General features: G+C 49.7%; 1 protein-coding gene across 15 annotated transcripts in view; it reads left to right on the forward strand.

Moving 5' to 3' along the window:
* The first annotated feature begins 224 nt into the window (after positions 1 to 224).
* CACNA1A (calcium voltage-gated channel subunit alpha1 A) overlaps positions 225 to 22,118 on the forward strand; it is a 287,509-nt gene continuing 265,615 nt past the window's right edge. For 6 of the 15 annotated variants that reach the window (XM_045083255.1, XM_045083256.1, XM_045083300.1 and 3 more), the window contains exons 1-2: positions 225 to 778; positions 17,807 to 18,120. In XM_045083255.1, the coding sequence (XP_044939190.1) occupies positions 17,861 to 18,120 (260 nt within the window). In that variant the 5' untranslated portion in view covers positions 225 to 778; positions 17,807 to 17,860. Of the gene's footprint in view, positions 779 to 17,791; positions 18,121 to 22,118 lie in introns of those variants that run through there. The other 9 variants (XM_045083281.1, XM_045083289.1, XM_045083296.1 and 6 more) reach the window with 5 other exon arrangements.

Raw genomic sequence — 22,118 nt, forward strand, 5'->3', positions numbered from 1 at the left:
GAACAGAAAGGACTCAGGGAGGGGGTTAGCAGCTGTCTGCTAATGATTGTTTTTTTTGTACGAGCATCAATAATTTAGGTTGCGATTGGCGGAGGGGAGACGGTTAAATTCTAAGCGTGATTCCACAGACTGCTGCTCACGCGTGTTCTACACGCCCCCTCCGCAGACCCCCCAAGAGGAAGAGGGAGAGCCCTCATGTTACCATCTTTCCTCTGCGGCTTAAGAGAAGCCCATCCGAAGGGGGGGGGGGCTGGAGAATAAACAGCATCCTTCTAGGAACTAGGGTCCTGCCCCGTGCTTGCTGGGAGGTCGCCGTGCGGTGCTCAGGGGCTCAGAGAAAACAGCAACAAATTCATTTTCCCCTGAGGAGCAATGCGGGGACACGTCTTTGGTTGGATCCACCTCCCCGAGCTGGGTCCCGGCGGAGCACTTTGCTGGAAATGATCAGTTGCTGCTGAGCTGTCGGTCCTCCCCCCCCCGCCCCTCCTCCCAGAATCAGGGAAACCTCCTCCTCCTCTTTTTCCCCCTGGCAGCTGGCACAGCAGCCCCACTTGGCGCTTGCCTTTGTGGGGAGCCCTCAGCTCAGAACACGGCTGCTCCTGGGTCCCCCCTTCTTTCTCTTCTTCTCCTTTCCATTGGATGGGCAATGGGTGCGTGGGCTTCGGCCGGCTTGGCTCTCCAGACGTTGGCAAGGTGGGACCCTCAGGACAGCTGGAGGACCCGCTGCGCTGTCCACTAGCCTTGCCGCGGGAGGAGCCCCGGAGCTCATGAGATACAGGTGAGTGAGTGGGGGCTTCCAGGGCTGGGGACGCCGGGGCTGGGTCCTTCGGGAGAATCCAGTTCTTACTTCCTTGCTGCAACATTACCTCCATCTGCAAAGGTGGAAACGCGATGACCTCCCTCATCCCCTTCCTGAGAATAGTATTTGGGGGTGGGGTGCGGTGGGGAGAGAGCGTTTATTTCCAGATTTTACTTGTTTCTGTCTCAAAAACCGCTTCCCCTTTCTGAATAGTTTCTCTGCGCAGGAAGTAGGGGGCAGACCCCTCGTCTCCAGCGAGTACTGGTTTCTTAAAAATCCAGTCTCTTTGAACCGCTCTTAGCCACCTTGCCGCGCCTCTGTCTTTGCCACTTGCCCTGGGCTTGTGCTGTTTCCCCAGTGATTAGTTTCTGATCGAAGCCAAATTGTACTTTTTGTGTGTCCTCCGCTCTCATCCCGCCTTCACTCAAGTCTACATGAGCGGCTCTCTGCTTTGAGACCCAAGCAGGCTCTACAAGGGACGGGGCTCGGGATCATGCGCGCCTCCCCTCCCCCATCGCTTCTGCCTTTGGTGGTGGTGGGGGGTCCCCCCAAGCAAAAGTTGCCTCCGCCTGGTGTGGCCCGGCCTTGTTTTCTGTGCTCAAGTTTGCGTGAATGCGTTGGAAAACGGGAGATGGCAGATGGAGTTTAGGCTGTTGAGAATAATTACATCGTCTTAGGAAACCGCTTGCTCCGCTTAATATTTAATATTCTCCCCTCCCTTGCGCCAAATGACAAGCAGCGACAGCGCTTGTCTCCCCTATAGGCCAATCCCTCCCTTTTATTTTGGACACACTTGACTCTCGGGGTGGCTTTTGTTCCTTCAGGAGTGAGAGAGACTGGCAGCGGGATCCTTCTCTCTTCCCTCTTGCTCTAGCGGCCGGACAGCGACAGCCTTGCAGGACACGTGCCCAGGCGGAGACCGCAAGGGGCCGGAGGGGGGAGGCTGGCGGCTAGGTTCCTCCTGGGTTCTCGGGGGTTCCTGCTTGGGAGGCCTGGGAGACTGAGCCCCGAGAAGGAACCTGAATAGATTGTAAACAGGAGGAATGAGCACCTTTCCGGAGGCGGCAGCCTCGCTAGGGCTGAACCAACAGGAAGGGGAGCCCCCGCTGGCGCCCCTTCACTCTTTAGCTCTGAGCCAGGGTCCTGGGGATGGCTTCCACCGGTCGCTTTTCCTGTTCAGAGTTCAGGACTTCAGACCATCCTTGCCATTTCCCACGCAGACTCTTCCAGGGACAGTCTTGGGCCCCTGGCGGGGTGGGGTGGGGGTGTGGGGGTGGGGGGAGGGTGTTAGGATGGGGAATGAATGGAGGCCAGGGGTCTGGATTGGCTGCTGGTCCCTCCTGTCCCATTTGATCTCTAGGCCGTAGGACACCCCAAACCTAGGCTGCAGGAAGCTCCCACAACTCCATACATCTTGAGTAGCTGGGTTTATCCCTGTTGGTATGTTTTTCCTCCAGAGATTTGCAGAAAGGCCTACAGATGTCCCTTAGGGCTAAATGCCATCCTACCTCTTGGAGGGTTTAATAAGTGAGATTTAACTCCGTTCTGCTGTGTGTCTACCGCCTTCTCCCCACCCCCCCCCACCCCAATAAACAGAAAGATCAAGACCAAGATTCCAGAGACAAAGGGTGGATTTGACATTGAACAAAGTACTGGGCAAATGACCCGCAAAGTAATGCCCAGGGCAGCTCTGGGACGTCAGAAACTCTGGCCAAGGATTTTACTTATTTATTGTATGATTCTTTTTGAAATGTTAGCTTACAAGACCAGAGGGCCCTAATGACCTGGGCAAGTGAGGGGAAATTCTGTTCTAGGATCTTTCAACCCTCTCTGTCTCCACTGTGACAGGCAAGGACTCTTGGGTTGTTCTACCCCCTCTGGCAAGGCTAAGCCTGTCTGAAGGAGGAGGCTGACTGACTCCGCTGCTCATCAGAATCCCCAGACCTTCCTTCTGAAAGAGCCAGCAGCACCCTAGAGGAATGCAGAGTCTTAGGTCCCACCCAGCCCTGCCGATTGCAGAGCTGGTGGGAGCATCACAGGACCCTCAGTGTGTCACTGTTCTTGGCTGACCACCAGCTGAACCCTAGTGCCCTCCTCCTAGAGTTCCTGGAAGGCCTGGCTAGGTGACGTGTACAGTCCTGGGTATACAGGAGGTGCTCACGAAATCTTGGCTACTTTTTTAATAAGCACATTTTTTCTTTTTAAATTCACTTTTAAAATTTGTTTCTTTAAAAAAAAATTATTTTCATTATTTATTATTAGGAAAAAAAAAAGATTTTATTCACTTGACAGAGAACACAGGCAGGGGGAGTGGCCGGCAGAGGGAAAGGGACCTTGATGGTGGGGCTCGATCCCAGGACCCTGGGATCATGACTTGAGCCAAAGGCAGCCCCTTAACTGACGGAGCCACCCAGGCGCTCCTCTTTCTTTTTTTCAAAATGAAAAAAAAAGTTACATTATTTTAGAAAGAGGACATGTCACTGGATGTAGTTACGGTGAGTTTTAAAAGAAAGGTCAAGGACGTTAGGCTTTTGATAAATTGGCTACTTTTAAAGTACTTTCCAGAACGAGGGCGGATGTCCAATTTCTTCTTTTCTTTTTAAATTATAAAATACAGGGGCGCCTGAGTGGCTCATTGGGTTAAAACCTCTGCCTTTGGCTCAGGTCATGATACCAGGGTCCTGGGATCGAGCCCCACATCCGGCTCTCTGCTCTGCAGAGAGCCTGCTTCCTCCTCTTTCTCTCTCTGCCTGCCTCTCTGCCTACTTGTGATCTCTGTCTGTCAAATAAATAAATAAAATCTTTAAAAAAATTATAAAATACACATAATGCACAATTTACCATTTTAAAGTGCATAATTTGGGGGGAAGATTTATTTTTTAAAGTAATCTCTACATCCGATGTGGATCTCGAACTCACAACCCCAGGATCAAGAGTTGCATGCTCCCGCTGAGCCAGCCCGGCGCCCCTTAAGGTGTATACTTTAATGGGATTTAGTACATTCACAATATTGTGCAACCGTCCCCTCTCTCTTGTTCCAGAATATTTCCATCACCCTGAAGGGGAGTTTCCTACTGATGAAGCAGGCGCTCTGCCTTCCCCCTCCCTGGCAACCGCCAATCTGTGTTCTGTCTCCGTGGGTCTCCCTATTCTCCATATTTCCTATAAATGGAATCATACAGGGGCGCACAGTCATTGGAGTGCATGACTTTGCATCTTGAGGTTGTGAGTTTGAGCCCCGTATCGGGTGTAGCGATTACTTAAAAATAAGATCTTAAAAAATCGTAAATGGCATTATAAAATGGACTTTCTTTCACTTCTAATTTGTTTTTTTGTAGCTCCCATTTCTCTCTTTCCTGCCTTTCACACGATCCACCTATCCCTGCAGGTCCGATAGGAGGTACAGAACTGCATCACTGGACCTACTAATCGCATGTTCATTAGTTACTACGAACAAAGTGGAGGGGGGCGCAGTCTTCAAACGTTTTTTTAAGACTGGGTGCGAGGGCTAACCATCTTTTTCTAAAGTGGCTCCAACTTTTGTATCCAGTTCTGTCTCTCCAGCAAATATCATCACTGAAGTTTCTTGCAGCCTTAAAGGGTGATAGTTCTAGATGATTTTGAGAGTTTTAAGATCCCAGGGCACATGTTAGCTGAATCATGGTGGCGTCCAGTGAGCATTCAGTAAATATTTGTTGAGAGAAAAAAGCCCATCTGCACGAATAATTATCATCATAATGAATTAATGTCATAACATATTAACACACTCATACCACACCCAGCCAATGACTGGCCGAAGGGGCAGAATGAGCTAGGGGGGACAATGAAACCCTCACCCGAGGTCAGAAACACGTATTGAACAGGGGGGGAAAAAATCCAAAGATGCAGAGTATGGGCCAAAATACCCTCCTACTCCTGCCGAGGACATTAGAGAGAACAGATGTAGGTTGGTTTAGTTTAAGAAACAACATTGGAGGAACACTCGTCCCTGGGAGAAATTCCCATCCCCGCCCCCACCCTGGCAGTCTGTTCTTTTTACTTTTATTTATTTATTTATTTATTTAAAAGATTTTATTTATTTATTTGACAGAGAGAGATCACAAGTAGTCAGAGAGGCAGGCAGAGAGAGAGGAGGGAAGCAGGCTCCCCGCTGAGCATCGAGCCCAATGTGGGACTCGATTCCAGGACCCTGACATCATGACCTGAGCCGAAGGCAGCAGCCCAACCCACTGAGCCACCCAGGCGCCCCAACTTTTATTTATTTTTTTAAAAAAGATTTTTTTTTTTTTAAAGATTTTATTTATTTATTTGACAGAGAGAAATCACAAGTAGTCGGAGAGGCAGGCAGAGAGAGAGAGAGGGAAGCAGGCTCCCTGCTGAGCAGAGAGCCAGATGCGGGACTCGATCCCAGGACCCTGAGATCATGACCTGAGCCGAAGGCAGCGGCTTAACCCACTGAGCCACCCAGGCGCCCCTTAAAAAAGATTTTATTTATTGCTTTGACAGAGAGAGAGAGATCACAAGTAGGCAGAGAAGCAGGCAGAGAGAGAGGGAAGCAGGCTCCCTGCTGAGCAGAGAACCAGATGTAGGGCTTGATCCCAGGACCCCGAGATCATGACCTGAGCCAAAGGCAGAGGCTTTAACCCACTGAGCCATCCAGGTGCCCCTTACTTTTATTTTTAAAAAAAGATTGTCTAGGGGTGCCTGGGTGGCTCAGTGGGTTAAGCCTCTGCCTTTGGCTCAGGTCATGATCCCAGGGTCCTGGGATGGAGCCCCATATCGGGTTCTGTGGTCGACAGGGAACCTGCTTCCCCCCCCCCCCCCCCGCCTGCCTCTCTGCCTACTTGTGATCTCTTGTTGTCAAATAAATAAATATCTTTAAAAAATAATTTTAAAAGTTGTTTGAAGGAGAGAGCGAGCACATGAGCAAGGGCAGAAGGAGAGGGAGAAACAGACTGCCCCGCAGCGCAGGGAGCCTGAGGGGTTCAATCCCAGGACCCCAGGATCATGACCCGATCTGAAAGCAGACGCCTAACCGACTGAGCCACCCAGGCGCCCTTGACCTTTTTACTTTTTTTTTTTTTTTAAAGATTTTATTTATTTATTTGAGAGAGAGACAGTGAGAGAGAGCATGAGCGAGGAGAAGGTCAGAGAGTGAAGCAGACTCCCCATGTTGCTGGGAGCCTGATGTGGGACTCGGTCCCGGGACTCCGGGATCATGACCTGAGCCGAAGGCAGTCGTCCAACCAACTGAGCCACCCAGGCGTCCCTTGACCTTTTTACTTTTAAACCGTCCAGCACAGATAGAGTCAAGCAAGTTTAAGAGCAAGAGTGAGAGAGAGAGAGAAAGAATGATAAATGACAGCGTCTGGAATTTTGATCTGGCTGCCCTATTCCCCAGCCTGGACAAGAGCGATCACTGATCTACCTTTCGACAAGTACTACCTGTGTCTTTCTTGCAGGCCAGGCACTGAAGTAGATTTGGAGGATTCAGCAGAGAAGGGAGTTGCACTGGTAGCCATAGGTGTGAAAACGACAGTGTTATCTAGGGCTTACCATGAACAGGACACTGTCCTAAGCATGTTACATAGAAAGAAATTATTTTATAGTTTCAACTCTGCCCAGAAAGCTGAAGTGGTTTGCCCAAGGTCACACAGCAGGAAGTGGCAGATCTAAGATCCAATATCCCAGGCTGGCTAGCTGCAAAGTTGAGGGCATTTCTCCACCAACTCCCATCAATCACTGGTTGAGGGCTATCCAAGGGTTTCGACTTCCCAGGGCCCCTGGCCCATTCCTCAGTCCTGTGGCCAGGATGAGCCCCAGGCAGGGAGTGACAGGTGTTGGAGGTAGGTAACCATGGGCATGTGTGGACAGATATGGAGTTTGGGCACTGGCTAATTGAATTCCCTTGGAGGCTTCCTAGCAGAGGCATCTTTTGAACTGGAGTTGGGGTGGGGAGAGGGAAGGGCATTCAGGATGGAGACAGAGAGGTGTGGAAGTCCGGGGTGCTCTTAGGATCGGCACAGGGGGAGTCCTTTTGGAAATATCCAATGGGTGACCTGTCTATTCAGTCAATGATGAATTAGGGGGAGGAGATACTCAGGGAGATATGAGTACGGAGGAAGGCATTACAGTTCATCTGAGTGGGCAAATGAGAGCCCAAACCATGGCCAGTGGGATAGGAAGTACTAGGTAGAGTCCTCAGCCCTGATGATGAGTAAAATATGGGGTGAAGGAAGGGGAGAGGGGGCCCCACAGTGGTTGGGAGGATGAATTCCATTGCATTTTGAATTTCTTGCAAATTTGACAACCAGAGGGCCCTTGTGAACACCCGAGTCTGGGCATCTGCCTTCTCTGCGTAGAATCCTGCATGGCTCCCACCTCACTCAGCAAAGACCCACAAAACCCTGCACCCTCTGTCCCTGTCACCTCTCTGTCCTCAGCTCCTTCCATTTGTCCTCACTCGCTCCACCACTCCAGCCACACAGGCCTCTATGCTGCTCCTTGAGGACACTAGGCCTCCTGCAGCCACAGGCCCTTTGCACTGGCTCTTCCCTCTGCCTGGAATGCTTTTCTCCACCCAGACACCCTCATGCCTCCCCTACGCCTGTTTTAGGTCTTTACTCCAAAGTTTCTTCCTCAATGGGGCCTCTTCTGGCCATCTTCTCTAAGTGACATGCCACTTCCCCTTCCTTTCTCCTCGCCTGGTTTCTTTCTTTCTTTCTTTCTTTTTTTTTTTAAGATTTTTAAATTTATTTGACAGACAGAAATCACAAGCAGGCAGAGAGGCAGGCAGAGGGAGATGGGGGGAAGCAGGCTCCCTGCTGAGCAGAGAGCCCAATGCGGGGCTCAGTCCCAGGACCTTGAGATCATGACCTGAGCTGAAGGCAGAGGCTTAACCCACTGAGCCACCCAGGCGCCCCCTCCTCACCTGGCTTCTTTTCTCTATCTGACATTCTGGATATTTTACTTGTTTATCTTGTTTCTTGTCTGTCTTCCCCACTGGAATCTCAGCTCTGCAAGGGCAGGGATTGAGTCCCTTTTGTTCACTGCTGGGTTCCTAGTGTCTAGAACAGGGCCTGGCACACAGTAGGAGCCCAATAAATACTGCTGGGCTAGTGAATAAATACGTGAGTGAGCAAGCGAGCGATGGGAACATAACAAAGTCATGACCTGAATGAAACTGGGAGAAAGAATTCAGTCTGAGATTCAGTGGCAGAATCTGAGATTCAGATTCTCTCCTTCTTCAGTCCTAGCCAATGTCCTGGGGCTGCCCATGAAATCCAGCCATCCCCAGGCGATCTGTCCATGCCAGTGGGAGTTGAGTACGCATGTCCCAGCTGTGCTGTGATCCGCCAGCAAGGGAGAAAGCAGGTGAAAACAGACCATAACTGTGTTGTGGCTTCTTCTCACCAGGGGACGGACCTTTGCAGCCGTGCTCAGAGTCGCGTTGGCAGTCTGGTCTCAGCTCAGCCTTCAGCCTCCGCCATCTGGCCTGACATTTTATTCAGCTCTTTTCTCATGTATTTGGGACAGTTCTGGAGTTTTGCTCCAAGCAATGAGAGTTCTTGCTGGCCCTGGCTTTACTTTTCATGTCACCTTGCTCTTTGCGTCTCTGTGCAAAGGTGGGGTGTGGGGTGAGTCCACACTGCTGGAATCGGGGAGCCTTTGTAGATGTCTGTCTCTGCTTATTGTGCTCTCGGTGAGTGGGTGTCAGGACCAGAGGCCAGAAGGTTGATACACTGGGACCACTGGGAATATGTAAGGACCTTTATAAAGATGTGTGGGTGGGCACCTGGGTGGCTCAGTTGGTTAATCAACTGCCTTCAGCTCAGGTCATGATCCCGGAATCCAGGGATCGAGTCCCACATTGGGCTCCCAGCTCCATGGGGAGTCGCTTCTCCCTCTGACCTTCTCACCTCTTATGCTCTCTCTCACTGAATAAATAAATAAAATCTTAAAAAAAAAAGATGTGTGGGTGTTTTTGGAACACCTCTTAGGATTTTCTTTTCACGCACATAGAAAATTTTAACAGAATACACATAACATAAAAATTTATCATTTTAGCCAGTTTTCAAGCATACCGTTCAGTGGCATTAAGGACACTCATGTTGTGCAATCATTCTTGCCATCTGTCTCCAGAACCTTTCCATCTTCTCAAACGGAAACTCTGTCCCCATGAAACATGGACTCCCCATACCCTCCTCCCTCCCCGGCTCAGCCCCTGGCTCCCACCATCCTACTGTCTGTCTCTCTGCATTTGACTCCTCTGGGGACCTCATGAAATTGGAATCAGACAAGATTTGTCCTTTTGTGACTGGCTTATTTCGCTCAACGCAATGTCCTCAACGTTCACGAGTGTTGCAGCAGGTATTAGAATCTCCTTCCTTTTTGGGGGGCCACTGGCTGCCTCGGTCAGTGGAAGCGTAGGACTCTTGATCTCGGAGTTGTGGGTTCAAGCCCCATGTTGGGTACAGAGATTACTTAAAAACAAAATCCTTAAAAAAATACTTTCCTTCCTTTTTAAGGGCTGAATAATATTCCACTGTCCTATATACCACATTGGGTTTATCCATTTATCTCTGGGTAGACATCTGGGTTGTTTGCTTGTTACTGGTTTTCGCTCCCACCAACAGTACACAGGCTTGCCTCTTCCATTCACCCTTGCCAACACATGTCATCTCTTGACCTTTCGATAATAACCATCTTAATGGTGTGAATATTTCTGTGTGGTTTTGATTTGCATTTCCCTGATGATTCGTGACACCTTTTTACTTGGCACCTTTTTACTCTCTTGGTAGCCGTTCAGATGTCTTCTTTGGAAAAAGTCTAATTAGTTCATCTGCCCATGAATTTTTTTTTTTTTTAATACCGAGTTGTATGAGTTCTTTGTAGATTTGGCATGCCAACTCCTTATCAGATCTACGATTTGTAGGCATTTTCTTCCATTCAGTAAGTTGCTTTTTCATTTCTCTGATGGCTTCCTTTGCTGAACAGAAGCTTTTCAGTTTGATATAGTCCCATGTATTGATTTTTGCTTTTGTTCCTCCCCGTTGTAAGTTTTTACTTCTAGGCAGATCCTTGACACTCGCCCCAAACCTGGCTACCTGCTCTGCAGACTGTTTGTTCAAGGCCTGGAAATTACTTTTACCATCAGCCAAATAAAACATCATCCAGGAGGTGACAAATGCGTTTGAAGGTCGGTTAAAAATGACATTTGGATTATCGTCCTCCTGGCTGTTCAAATCCACGGTCCGCTGAATTTCACACTCGTCAGCCTGGACCTCTGGAGGGGATATGATTTCTGTGGGACTAAGCAACCTTTCTTTGTGCAGGGTGAGATTAAGATGCTTTATTGACTGAGGTTTAAGCACACAGACGAGACAGGAAGGAGTGAAACTGCCCGAGAGAGCCTCAAACAAGAGGAGGAAAAAGAGGAAAGGTCGAGAGAGAACAAGAGAGAAGGGGGGGGGTGATTTCACATGGAGATGTTATTTCTTAGCTCGATCTCCCTCTTTCAAAAAAAAAGATTTTATATTTGAGAGAGAGAGAGGGAGGGAAAGAGAATGAGCAGGGGAAAGAGCAGAGGAAGAGGGAGAGGGAATTTCAAGCAGACTCCCCTCTGAGCATGGGGGCTTGATCCCAGGACTCTGAGATCATGACCTGAGCAGAAATGAAGAGTCAGACACTGAACTGACTGAGTCACCCAGGCGCCCCTCCTGGCTCTTTTTCTCTTTCTTTCTTTCTTTCTATTATTTGACAGAGAGAGAGAGAGAGAGATCATAGGTAGGCAGAGAGGCAGGCAGAGAGAGGGGGAAGCAGGCTCCCTGCTGAGCAGAGAGCCCGATGCGGGGCTCTATCTCAGGACCCTGAGATCATAACCTGAGCTGAAGGCAGAGGCTTAACCCACTGAGCCACCCAGGCTCCCCCAGCTCTCTTTTTAATGAACACTTTGGTGTTCTGGACAGGACTCCACACTTGCGTGTGCTCTTCTTGAATGCAAAGCCTCGAGAGCACAAGGAAAACATGCACTGAATGGAACCAGTATTGTTTCTCTCAAGTAGTGTATCAGTTAGCGAATGTTGTGGGCTGAGTTGTGTACCCCACCTCCCCCCCGGTTCATATGATGAAGCCCTAACCCCCCGTGTGATGGCCTTGGAGATGGGGCCTTTGGGAGTTAGACGGGATCCCAGGGTGGGGCCTCTCCTGGTGGGATTAGTGTCCTTCCAGCAACCTTCCAGCAACCCTGGAAGGCTTGCTCTTTCTAAAGTCTCCTCCATGTGAGGACGACACAGCAAGAAGGTGGCGACTGCAAGCTAAGGAAGAGTTCTCCCCAGGAACTGACTGTGCTGGTCTCAGACTTCCAGCTTCTAGAAGTGTGAGGAAATACATTTCTGTTGCTTAAGCCACTCAATCTCTGACTTGGTCTGGCAGCCCGAGCTGCCAGACAAGTGTGTTGCTGTAACAAAAAGACCCCTAAGGGATGGCAGGTTAATAAGCACCATGAAATTTTGCTTCTAACACACCTGATAGCCCTGGGAGTGTGTTCCTGGCCGGCAGATGGCTCTCCTTCTCTGCACCATGCCTCAAGATCATGGGGGCAAAATCCCGACTGCCATGGATTGTTTATGTTTCAGGAGACGTGGGCCTTGCAAGAAAATTGCTCAGGGCCGGACTCTGGGTTGGACCTCAGAGAAAGGTCTTGGGAGTCCCATATCCCTGGTCCATAAACCCAGGTCCCCTATCCCTGGCCTGTCTGCTCTGTGCTCTGGGAACTTGGGTAAGCCACTGTAACTCACTGCCTCACTGAAGCTCAGTCTCTTTTTTTTCTTTAAAGATTTTATTTATTTATTTGACAAACAAGAGATCACAAGTAGGCAGAGAGGCAGGCAGAGAGGTTGGGGGAAGCAGGCTCCCCACTGAGCAGAGAGCCGGATGCAGGGCTTGATCCCAGGACCCTGGGATTGTGACCTGAGCCGAAGGCAAAGGCTTTAACCTACTGAGCCACCCAGGTGCCCCTGAAGCTCAGTCTTATCTGTTACACGAGGGAGTAGATTTCTCACCTCCTCTGGGACTTGTATTTAGGAGGGGAGACCCGACCTCTGGCTCTTTTCCTACCCAACTCAAAACTTAGCTGTTAAGAGGTGGGGCATGTCTAATCCTTCTTAATGAATTTCCTATGCTTCTTTCAACTTTAAAAAATTTTTATGATGTAACATGCAGGAAAATGCTCAAATGATTTTTTACACATGCATATATACTGGGTCCCCACCAGGTCAAGAGTCAAGGAACTTCTATCCACCCCCCCCCCCGCCCCCGACCCAGTGACTTGCCAGGTTAAGCAGATAAAAAAATTTTAGAACACCTGGTTGAAATCAAATTTCAGAGAAGCAGTGAAGTGCTTTTTCGTGTAAGTATATCCCATGCAACTGGGCATTCTGTATTTTATCTGGAAGTCTCACCAGCAGGCTCCCTTGTGTTCCATCCCAGTCCATAGCTCCCCACCCCCAAGGTCAAAAGCATTCCTCTGATTCTCATCACTGTAGATTCATTCCGCCTGTTTTTGAACTTCATGACAATGAAATGATGCAGTGGGGTCTGCTCTGTGCCTGTCTGTGAGTTTCCTCCACATATTGACTTTAGCACATTCTTTTTTTTTTTTTTAAAGGATTTTTATTTATTTGAGAGAGAGACTGAGAGAGAGTACGAGCTGGGGAAGGGGAGGGCAGAGGCAGAGGGGAAGCAGGCTCCCCATGCTGAGCAGAGAGCCCGAATTGGGCCTCGATCCCAGGACCCTGAGATCATGACCTGAGTTGAAGGAGGATCCTTAGCCAACAGAGCCACACAGGCACCCCGCACATTCTTTTTCATTGTTGCATAGTATTCCCTTAGATGGCTATGTTGTTGTTTATTTCCCCTTTTCTTATTGATGGACCTTTGGGTTGCTTCCGGTTTGGAGCTACTATAATTTTTTAAAAAAGATTTTATTTATTTATCTGACAGACAGAGATTACAAGTAGGCAGAGAAGCAGTCAGAGAGAGGAGGAAGCAGGCTCCCTGCTGAGCAGAGAGCCCGATGTGGGGCTCGATCCCAAGACCCTGGGATCATGACCTGAGCTGAAGGCAGAGGCCTCAACCCACTGAGCCACCCAGGCGCCCCTGGAGCTACTATAAATAGAGCTTTATGATTATGACTTTTGGCAGCTTTATGCATTCAGGAATGGAACTACCTGACTGTTTTAAGTTGTTCCGTTTGCTTCCAGACATGGGGGAAAGACATCCACTGGCACCGGGGAATCCTATGTCCTTCCAATGTGTAGGACGAGCCTGAGAAGTTTTACAGAACGGTTTTCCTTAGCTTTTTCGCTTCATTGCCATACTCCCACTAATTTTCACGGGAGCTAAAGCTGCTTTACCAGTAATTAGTGCTTGTTTCGCTCATGGGTGGTGACTCCTGGTCCCTAGCACAGCTGTGTAAATGTTCCTGTCCATGTGCAGGGGGCCACAGCAGGCCTCCAGACTTCCCTCTGGTCGCCTCCCTCCCCACTCCTTCCCCAGAGCTCTGGCACCAGCCCATATTAATCACAGCATCTCCAGGCGCCATCCGGTTGCCATGGAAACTCAGGCTGGTCCAGGCATGGCAGTGGGGGTCAGTCCCCCACCACAGGTGCGGCTTCAATTTGGATTCGGAAAGTGGTGAATACAGTGATACCTGGTGCTTTGTAGAATTCTGTTCTTAAAGCATTAACAGTAGAGCTCTCTGTGGCCTCAGGCTTCATGTGGCTTATGTTCTCCTGTTTGCTTTTCCCCATTGTCTCCTCTTTGCACCGTCTGTTCGTGGAACCTGGCTGCTTCTGAGGGAAGCAAACCCCACATGCTTTGCCATTTCCTCTGCGCTGTGGTTGGGCAAACAGAGAGAGGGAACAGCACACCTGGCCATGGGGCCCAGCTGGTGCCAGGGACGGACACCCGGCTGGGAAGTGCCCATTGGCTGGGGAGGTGTTTATTTCTCGTGTGTACACATGGGACAGCTGGGGCTCCATTGGAACCACTCCTCGGAGCCTGCTGGATGGTGTGGCTGGAGCAGCTGTCCCCCATCCCCACGGCTGCCAGGCTCTGCCTGCCACAGAATCAACAGGAAAGCCAGTGTTGACCACGTGCTTTTCATGGGCTAGTGCAGAGCTCAGGATGTTGCCTTCCCACAGGCTGGCTCGCTGACCCCTCATGATGGCTCTCTCTGGCACCTATCACCATCTCCGTGTTATGCAGGAGAGAACAGACTTGGAGGGTTCAGTAATTTGCTGGGGACGACACAGCGAGTTAGCTGATCATGTGCTGGGGTCAGACCTGGCGTCTTCTTTCCCACTTCTTTCTCCTTCATCCCTTTCCTACTCAGAAGTCCCGGACCCCAGGCAGTTGCAAGGTGGTTCAGGATGTTTTCCTGGGTAAACCCATTCCTGAGATCATTCATTCAGGCAAGAAATATTTAAGGCACCAGGGACCCAGGAGCAACAAGCAGATCAAGATCCTTGCCCTGGCAGTGCTGACTTCCTTTGGGGGAGGCAGATGTTATCCAAGGCTGCTCGTAAGTGCCAGTCCCAGAGAGGGACCCGCGCCATGAGGAAGACCGGTTGGAGGATGTGATGGGGAGTGCCTGGATTTGATCAGAGCCCCAAATGATAAAAAGGAGATGGCCTGCTGGAGATGCGGGGAACAGCATTCTAGGAAGAGGGAACAGCAGTGGCAGAGGTGGAGCTAAGAGGGCAAAAGGGAGAAGAGAAAGGGATGAGTTCAAGGAGAGGGGACAGCCCTGTAGGGTGTGGCTTTTAGTCCTGTAACAGGGGAAGTGCTGACCACAGACTTTCAGGACCCACTGGCTGCAAAGCAGTGTGCAGGGTGGGAGGTGGGAGTGGGAATGGGGAAGCCCACTGCCCGGGAGAGGCAGCTACCTGAGTCCAGATGAGTGTTGTGGTGGGGGGCATGCAGTGGCCAGAAGTGATCAGATTCAGGATATATTTTGGAGGCGAGTGGTTGGGACACAATGCATCTGATGCAGGGAGTGGAGGCAAGTGAGCCAGGAGTGACCGTTCATTTTGTGGTTTGGGCATCAGGGTAAATTGGGAAACCCACATCGAAATGGGGAGCCCGGGAGTGTGTGCTGTAGGGCAGGGTGGGGAACGGAACATCCTGGCTTGGGGCTGTGGAACAAGCAGGTGGAGGTCTCAGATGTCACCTGGAGTGTATGCCTTAGGTCTCATCTTTCCTGTTCCTCCTCCCAGCTTCCTGGGTATAAATACACCTTCTGTAGACATGCGGAACTTTCTCCATCAAGGTGCTTCAACTGTGCCTGGTCTCTAGGGTTTTAGCAAAGTGATAGGTAATACACAACACACCCAAACTGTCAGCTAGATTCTTTTTTTTTTTTTTTTAATACTGATGCAGTAATAATTTTTTTTTTTTGGCAGGAAGGGTCAACCCCTGCAGGTAGAAACCTGATAGCAAGGCACGTGAATCTACCTTCTGTCCTCAGCTTTATTTCTGTAAAATGGGAAGGAAAATGCCTTCCGTGTGTGTGCTTATAAAAGGAATAACAGAATTTGTTTTCCACACAAAGAAAATGTACGCAGAAAAACACAAAGACTTTAGAAATACACAATTGCAGATGTTTTAGAGTAAGGTTTCATGAGAGTAAATTGGAGTGTAAAGGCATCGTGAAGGATAGATCTATTAAACTCCACCATTTGAAAGATTTGGAAAAAACTCTTGTCATTAAACTGATAATGAACTGATCTGCTTAGGAGGGCTAGGAGAGCACTTTGGATGCTTCCAGCAGGATGAGAGGAGATAATTGGGGGTTGGGGGAGATAAGCTTCCATCCCCACACCTATTTTATTTATCTGTTTATTTTGGCAATCCAGAGGTGGCCTGAACCCATCTCCTTACACCTCTGGGTGTTAAGGTGACTTATACTACATTTGTGCATGAGATTCAGCCTCCTAACTCTATTTCATTCATGCTAGCCTTCCAGTGGGTTTGCTTTTCTTAGTCAGATGCAGAGTGGCTAGTGGTGGGGATTTTTCAAGTGGCACAAATAAGTCCGAGGTTGAAAATATGATGCTGGGTGAGGTGGGCATTCCAAAAGTCATGGACTGTCTCACTCCAGGAGGAAGCAAGTAGAGTCACCCCCATGGTCCCCAAGGTCCCATAAGCTCTGCCCCATTGCATCCCCACCCTCCTCCCTTCTACCCTCTCCTCAATCCCTAACAACTGCTAGGGGCTCTGCATTGCTCCTTGAGCAAGTCACACATTGTCTGGCCTCAGGACCTTTGCACCTGCTCTTCTTTCTACCTAGAAAACTCCTCCCTTCAGATACACACATGACTCCTGCATGACTTTCTTATGACCTCTGCTCACATGTCCTTCCCTCAGTGGGCCATCTCAGACCTCCTATTTAGTACAATAACCAGCTCACCCAACACTTCCTTTATTATGGACTCAATTAGGTCCCCCATTCTTATATTGGAACACCAACCCCCCAATACCTCAGAATGTGGCCGTATTTGGAAAGAGAACCTTTAGAGAAGTAATTAGAATAAAATGAGGTCATACAGGTGGGCTGTAATCAAGTGTGACTGGTGTCCTTGTAAGAAGAGGTTAAGACAGAGACATACACTGAAGAAAGACCATGTGGAGGCACAAGGAGAAGACAGCCACCTACAAGCCAAAGAGAGGGCTCCAAAGAAATCAGTGCTGCCAACACCTTGATCTTGGACTTGCAAGCCTCCAGAATTGTGGGGAAGTAAATTTCTGTTCCTTAAGCCACCCACTCTGTGATACTCTATTATGACATCTCCCGCAAACAAACACACCTTTCCTGATTAATTACCACCATACTTTGAGCCCCTAATCTCTACATAATGTACTTTTTTAAAAAATTCAGCATACATCTGCCCCCCAGTAGAACGTCTGTTCCACGACAGGAGGATATTTGTCTCATTCTGGGCTGTGTCCCCAGCTCCCAGCAAGGGCTCTTCGACAGCGGCTGCCTCCCTAGCGTTTGTTGAGTGAATAAGTGAGTGAAAAATGGAGACAAAGATCTAGGGACTCTGAGTTCCTCCAAGTGCTCTCTGGTGCTCAGTAGCCACCTGCTATATGTGTGAGTGTTGGGAACCCTGTTCCTTTTTTCAAAAACCCAGCCAGGTGACAAAGAGTAGGCACACCAGATAGACAGCCACACCCCACGTGGATTTTATTTATTTATTTATTTATTTATTTATTTATTTATTATAAACATATAATGTATTTTTATCCCCAGGGGTACAGGTCTGTGAATCGCCAGGTTTACATACTTCACAGCACGCACCATAGCACATACCTTCCCCAATGTCCATAAGCCCACCTCCCTGTCCCATACCCCCTCCCCCCAACAGCCCTCAGTTTGTTTTGTGAGATTAAGAGTCACTTATGGTTTGTCTCCCTCTCAATCCCATCTTGCTTCATTCATTCTTCTCCTACCCCCTTAACCCCCCATGTTGCATCTCCACTTCCTCATATCAGGGAGATCATATGATAGTTGTCTTTCTCCGATTGACTTATTTCGCTAAGCATGATACGCTCTAGTCGTCCCACGTGGATTTTAAAGCCGACCCTTGACTTCGCCCTTTCGGTTTTCTAAGTCACTCTGTGACGCTCACAGGCCCGGGAACTGGAGAGCCGTGAACAAACAGGGTCCCGATGACCCATTTTCCAGAGGGGAACACTGAGGGGCCCAGCCATCCACCGTCCCGCCCTCTGTGGTGTGTCCCTCCATCAGGGTGCGGCGGTTGCCGGGCAGCTCCCGAGAACCGAGAACCGGCTTCCCGCCCGAGTTGCCAAGGAAATACTAAACTCCGCTCAGCGGGCCCGGGGGCCGCTCACTGAGTGGCCACCCCCGGGCTCCCTTCCCTTCTGTCCCCGTGCACTGCGCGCCGCGCTAACCCTCCGCCCGCCCTCTGCTCTCTCCTCTAGCTGCGCGCTGTGCTGGAGGCCGAAGACCCTGCGAGTTCTGAGCGAGGTCCATGGATGTGGAAGGCCTCCCGGGTCCCGGACCCCATGTTCTCCCCGCGCAGTTATGACGCTCTGCACGACGGCGGCTCGGGGCCCCCGGGTGTGGACCGCACGGCCGGAGCCCCACAGGACGCGCGGGGCCCCTGGATGAGCGGCGGCTTCCAGGGCCCCCCTCTGAAGCGGCGGGGCGGTGTCGTGGACCACCGGGATGTCATCTTGGCCCACCAGGCGCACAAAGTCCACAGCACCCCCCAGGCCAGAAGGAAAGAATGGGAGTGAGTACGCGGGGCAGACGGGCTGGGACACGGGCGGGGGGGGGGGGCAGCACCCCCCAGGGACTGCCGTAAGCCCTTGCGAACCCCTGCGCAGCCCAGCGCGCAGCAACACAGGTGTTGGGGTAGGCGCCCCAGGCCGTCCGCGGAGGTCCCTGCGCCGGGGTCTGCGGCGGTCCCCTCGGACGGGATGGCCAGTAGTAACGATGGGAGGCATTCCTGAAACCGGCTGAGAAATGCTGTTTTCAGGGAGTGGGAGGGGTGGGGAGCGGGAGTCGCATTCCAACCTCAAGCGCTGAGACCAAACCCGAGGGTTTGCAGGCTGGAGATGAAGTTTATAGTGCCGCAGAGAGGGGGGCTGGGGAAATGTGCTGGCTCTGGGGACTCCCGTCCTGGGCCCTCTCCCTCTTTGCCAGTGACCCCGAAAGCGGATCTTCTCCTAGGAGTCGCCTTAGGGAGGAAGGGTGGGCATTGAGCCGGCTCTGTTCCTGTGATCTTGGGCAAGTGGCCTCCCTGGGTTCTTACCCTCACCGCGAAATCGCTCTTTCTAGGAGGACATCGAAGCAGTGGGTGTGAACCTTTCAGTCCCAGGTACAGAAGGAAAGCTGGTGCTTTTTTCCTTTTTCTTCTTCTCAAGAGCTTCTTTGGCAAAGGCTCAGAACTGGGGTGGACTCTTGGACAGACAGACCTTAAGAAGGTGGGATTCTGAATACAGTTTCAGGGCGACTGGAACGGAGGCTGGCCTGGATGCTAATCACTCCTGGGGACCCTGAAATCCCGCCTCCCACCCTCTCTGGGCTCCATCCTGTCTGACCTCTGGGAAATTAGCAACACGGTCTCCAGCGCCACACAGGGCTCTCCACCAGCCTTCCCTGGAGTTTTTGTCTGCTGGGAGGAAGAGCTGCGTTATAAATGCCAGTTGGGTTTGGGGATGTGTTGGTGAGGGATGTGTAAATAGAGAGTGCGATGAAAACTCATAGAAAGGGGGTGTAAGTTGGCCTCTGAGGCAGTTTCCTGAGGTTAGGCTGACATCTGGTGGCATACTGGGGCATCATGTAGAAAGGCCATGTGAAAAAGCTTTATTTTCCCACAGTGTGTTCCTTCTGATTTTCTCCTCCCCACTCACCTATCTAGCCTCCTCCCCACCCTCCTATCCTTCTATCCATCCATCCATCCATCCATCCATTCACCTGTCCTATTTCTATCCATCCACCCACCTACCCATCCGTCTTTCCATCTGGTTATCTGTCCGTCCACCCTTCCTTAAATAACTAGGGTGCATTTAATGTCTGCAGCTGTGATGTCCAACACCCATCTTCTCTCATTCCCTCTCCAGAACTTGCCTCTTCTATCCTGTATCTTCCCTCCTGAGTCTCTGTTTATTTCCATTCTCCCATTTCCTTTTATTTTCCTTTTGAAAAGAAATTTGATTCATTCTCCCAGAACCAGGGAGGCTGCTTTAAGGGTTTAAAGTGAGTTATTTCTGCAGACCGCTGAAAAGACACTTTTAGAGAAAGGAAAAGTGTCAGTGAATTAAAGAAGTTAAAAAAAAAAAAAAACAGTCCCTGTTGGCCAAGGAACATGATCATTATAACTTATAATAATAATGGCAGCTAATGTTTATCAGGCACCTACTGCTTGACAGACATTCTATGATTTGTTGCCTCCTCCTGTTCTGCCACGTAGTGGATTGCCTAATTCATGGGTGAGAACCAAGAAGCTGGGAGAAGTAAAGTTATGTGCTGGGGGCCTCCCAGCTAGAAAGTGCAGACCCAGGGTTCGGACCCTAGGGTTGTTGGCCTCTAAAACTCAAGTTTGTTTTTTTTTTTTTTAACCTTTTATTTATCTATTTGAGAGAGGAGAGAGGGAGAGAGAGCACAAGTGGGGGAGGGGGGGCAAAGGGAGAGGGGAAAGCAGACTCCTCACGGAACAGGAAGCCAGATGCAGGGTTTGATCCCAGGACCCGGAGACCATGATCTGTGCTGAAGGCAGACGTTTAACCAACTGAGTCCCCCAGATGCCCCCAGAACCCAAACTCTTACCTATTGGCCAAAATGGAAGTGGTGGAGATTTACTTTCAAATCACTCAGAAAGAAAGTCATTTGTATCAGGGAGAAAGAGAGAAGCAGCGGAAGGAGGGGTCTTCAGATCAGGAGACATTGGTTACCCTGTCACTTCCACCACGACCTCCTTGAATGGCCAACTCGTGCCTCAATCTCCCATTGCTGTTGCTTTCTAGGACCATATGAAGATTCCCAATCTTTATAGCCACGAGCTCCAAACTGAACTCCTACCCCACCAGTAAAACAGACATGCTTTCAGCACATCATAACATATATGTTTTCATTTATTTGTCAATTATGTAAGTATCCTGCTATATTTATCATATGCCCTATACAATTATGTACATAAAATAGAAATGTCAAAAGAATGACACACCAATGGGAGACATTTTTTTTTTTTAAGATTTTTGTTTATTTATTTATTTGACAGACAGATCACAAGTAGGCAGAGAGGCAGGCAGAGAGAGAGGAGGAAGCAGGCTCTCTGCTGAGCAGAGAGCCCGATGTGGGGCTCGATCCCAGGACTCTGGGATCATGACCTGAGCCGAAGGCAGAGGCTTTAACCCACTGAGCCACCCAGGTGCCCCAAGGGAGACATTATTTTTAAGAGGTTTTTTTTGGTAATTTTATTTATTTTTAAGATTTTAATTTATTTATTTGAAAGAGATCACAAGTAGGCAGAGAGGCAGGCAGAGAGAGAGGAGGGCACACAGGCTCCCTGCTGAACAGAGAACCTGATGCGGGGCTTGATTCCAGGACCCTGGGATCATGACCTGAGCCGAAGGCAGAGGCTTAACCCACTGAGCCACCCAGGCGCCCCTTTTTAAGAGGTTTTAATTTTTGGAATTTAATTGTACAAAAGCTCCCCTGCTCTTGAAGTTTACTTTCACCTTTTGAATACTGTGTTTGTCAGAGTTCTTACTTCTGAACATGTTCAAACACGCTAAATAGAACAGTGAACCCCATGTACTCATCACCCAAATTTAATAAGTATCAGAATTTTGCCAGACTTACATCATAAATCCATTTTTGTCTTTCTTATTCTCTGAGCTATTTTAAAGCCAATCCCCGACCTTATATGATTTCACAAGCTTCAGATGACATCCCTAAACCACACAGACATTCTCATACTCATATCCCATTGGCAGAATTAACAGTGACTTTTAAAAATATCACCTAATTTCCACTCCTCATTTAAATACCTCCACTTGTCTTTTTACAGCCAATTTCTTTGCATCAGGAAGGTCTGTGTGTTGCATTCAGTCATTATATCTTTTAAAAATATTTTGTATTATTTATTAGAGAGAAAGCATGAGCACAGGGAGGGGCAGAGGGAGAAGGAAACTCTCTACTGAGCAGGGAGCCTGTTACAAGGCTCGATCCTCGGACCCTGAGATCATGAGCCAAAGCAGACACTTAATGGACTGAACCACTCAGGTGTCCCTACTTCTTTCTTTTACCAATATTTAGGACACCCTCTCTGTGCTCAGCTCCGTGGGGGATCTTGGGGACCCATCAGTCAACAGTCTGCTCTGGCCATAATGATGCTGTCCACCTGCAGGAAAACCCAACAGGAAACAAATGGTGACCAGCAAGAAGAGCGAGGAAGAGGGTCTCCCTGGGGAGCATTTCCAGGCCAGATCTCATCCTGTGCCAGCGAACCCCTACAGGGCCTCCTGAGATGCAGGTTCCCATCCAGCAGGGCTGCAGGGGGTGCCCTGGGACTCTCCATTTCTTTTTAACAGGCTCCCACGTGAGGCAGGAGGATGGTCTCAACAGCTAGGTTCTGAGTCATCACCACTGTCATGGTCATTGTCAAAGAACAGAGGGCCCGGGTGAGAGAATGGGGGGCAAGGAGAGGAGAGCCCAACAAACTGCAATGAAAACTGGGAATGATACTTATTATGCTGTGAGGATAGCGACCATAACCAGTGTCTG

The sequence above is a fragment of the Mustela putorius genome, unplaced genomic scaffold (assembly GCF_011764305.1).
Source record: "Mustela putorius furo isolate JIRA1106 unplaced genomic scaffold, ASM1176430v1.1 tig00000095_pilon_pilon_pilon, whole genome shotgun sequence".
Taxonomy (NCBI): Eukaryota; Metazoa; Chordata; class Mammalia; order Carnivora; family Mustelidae; genus Mustela; species Mustela putorius.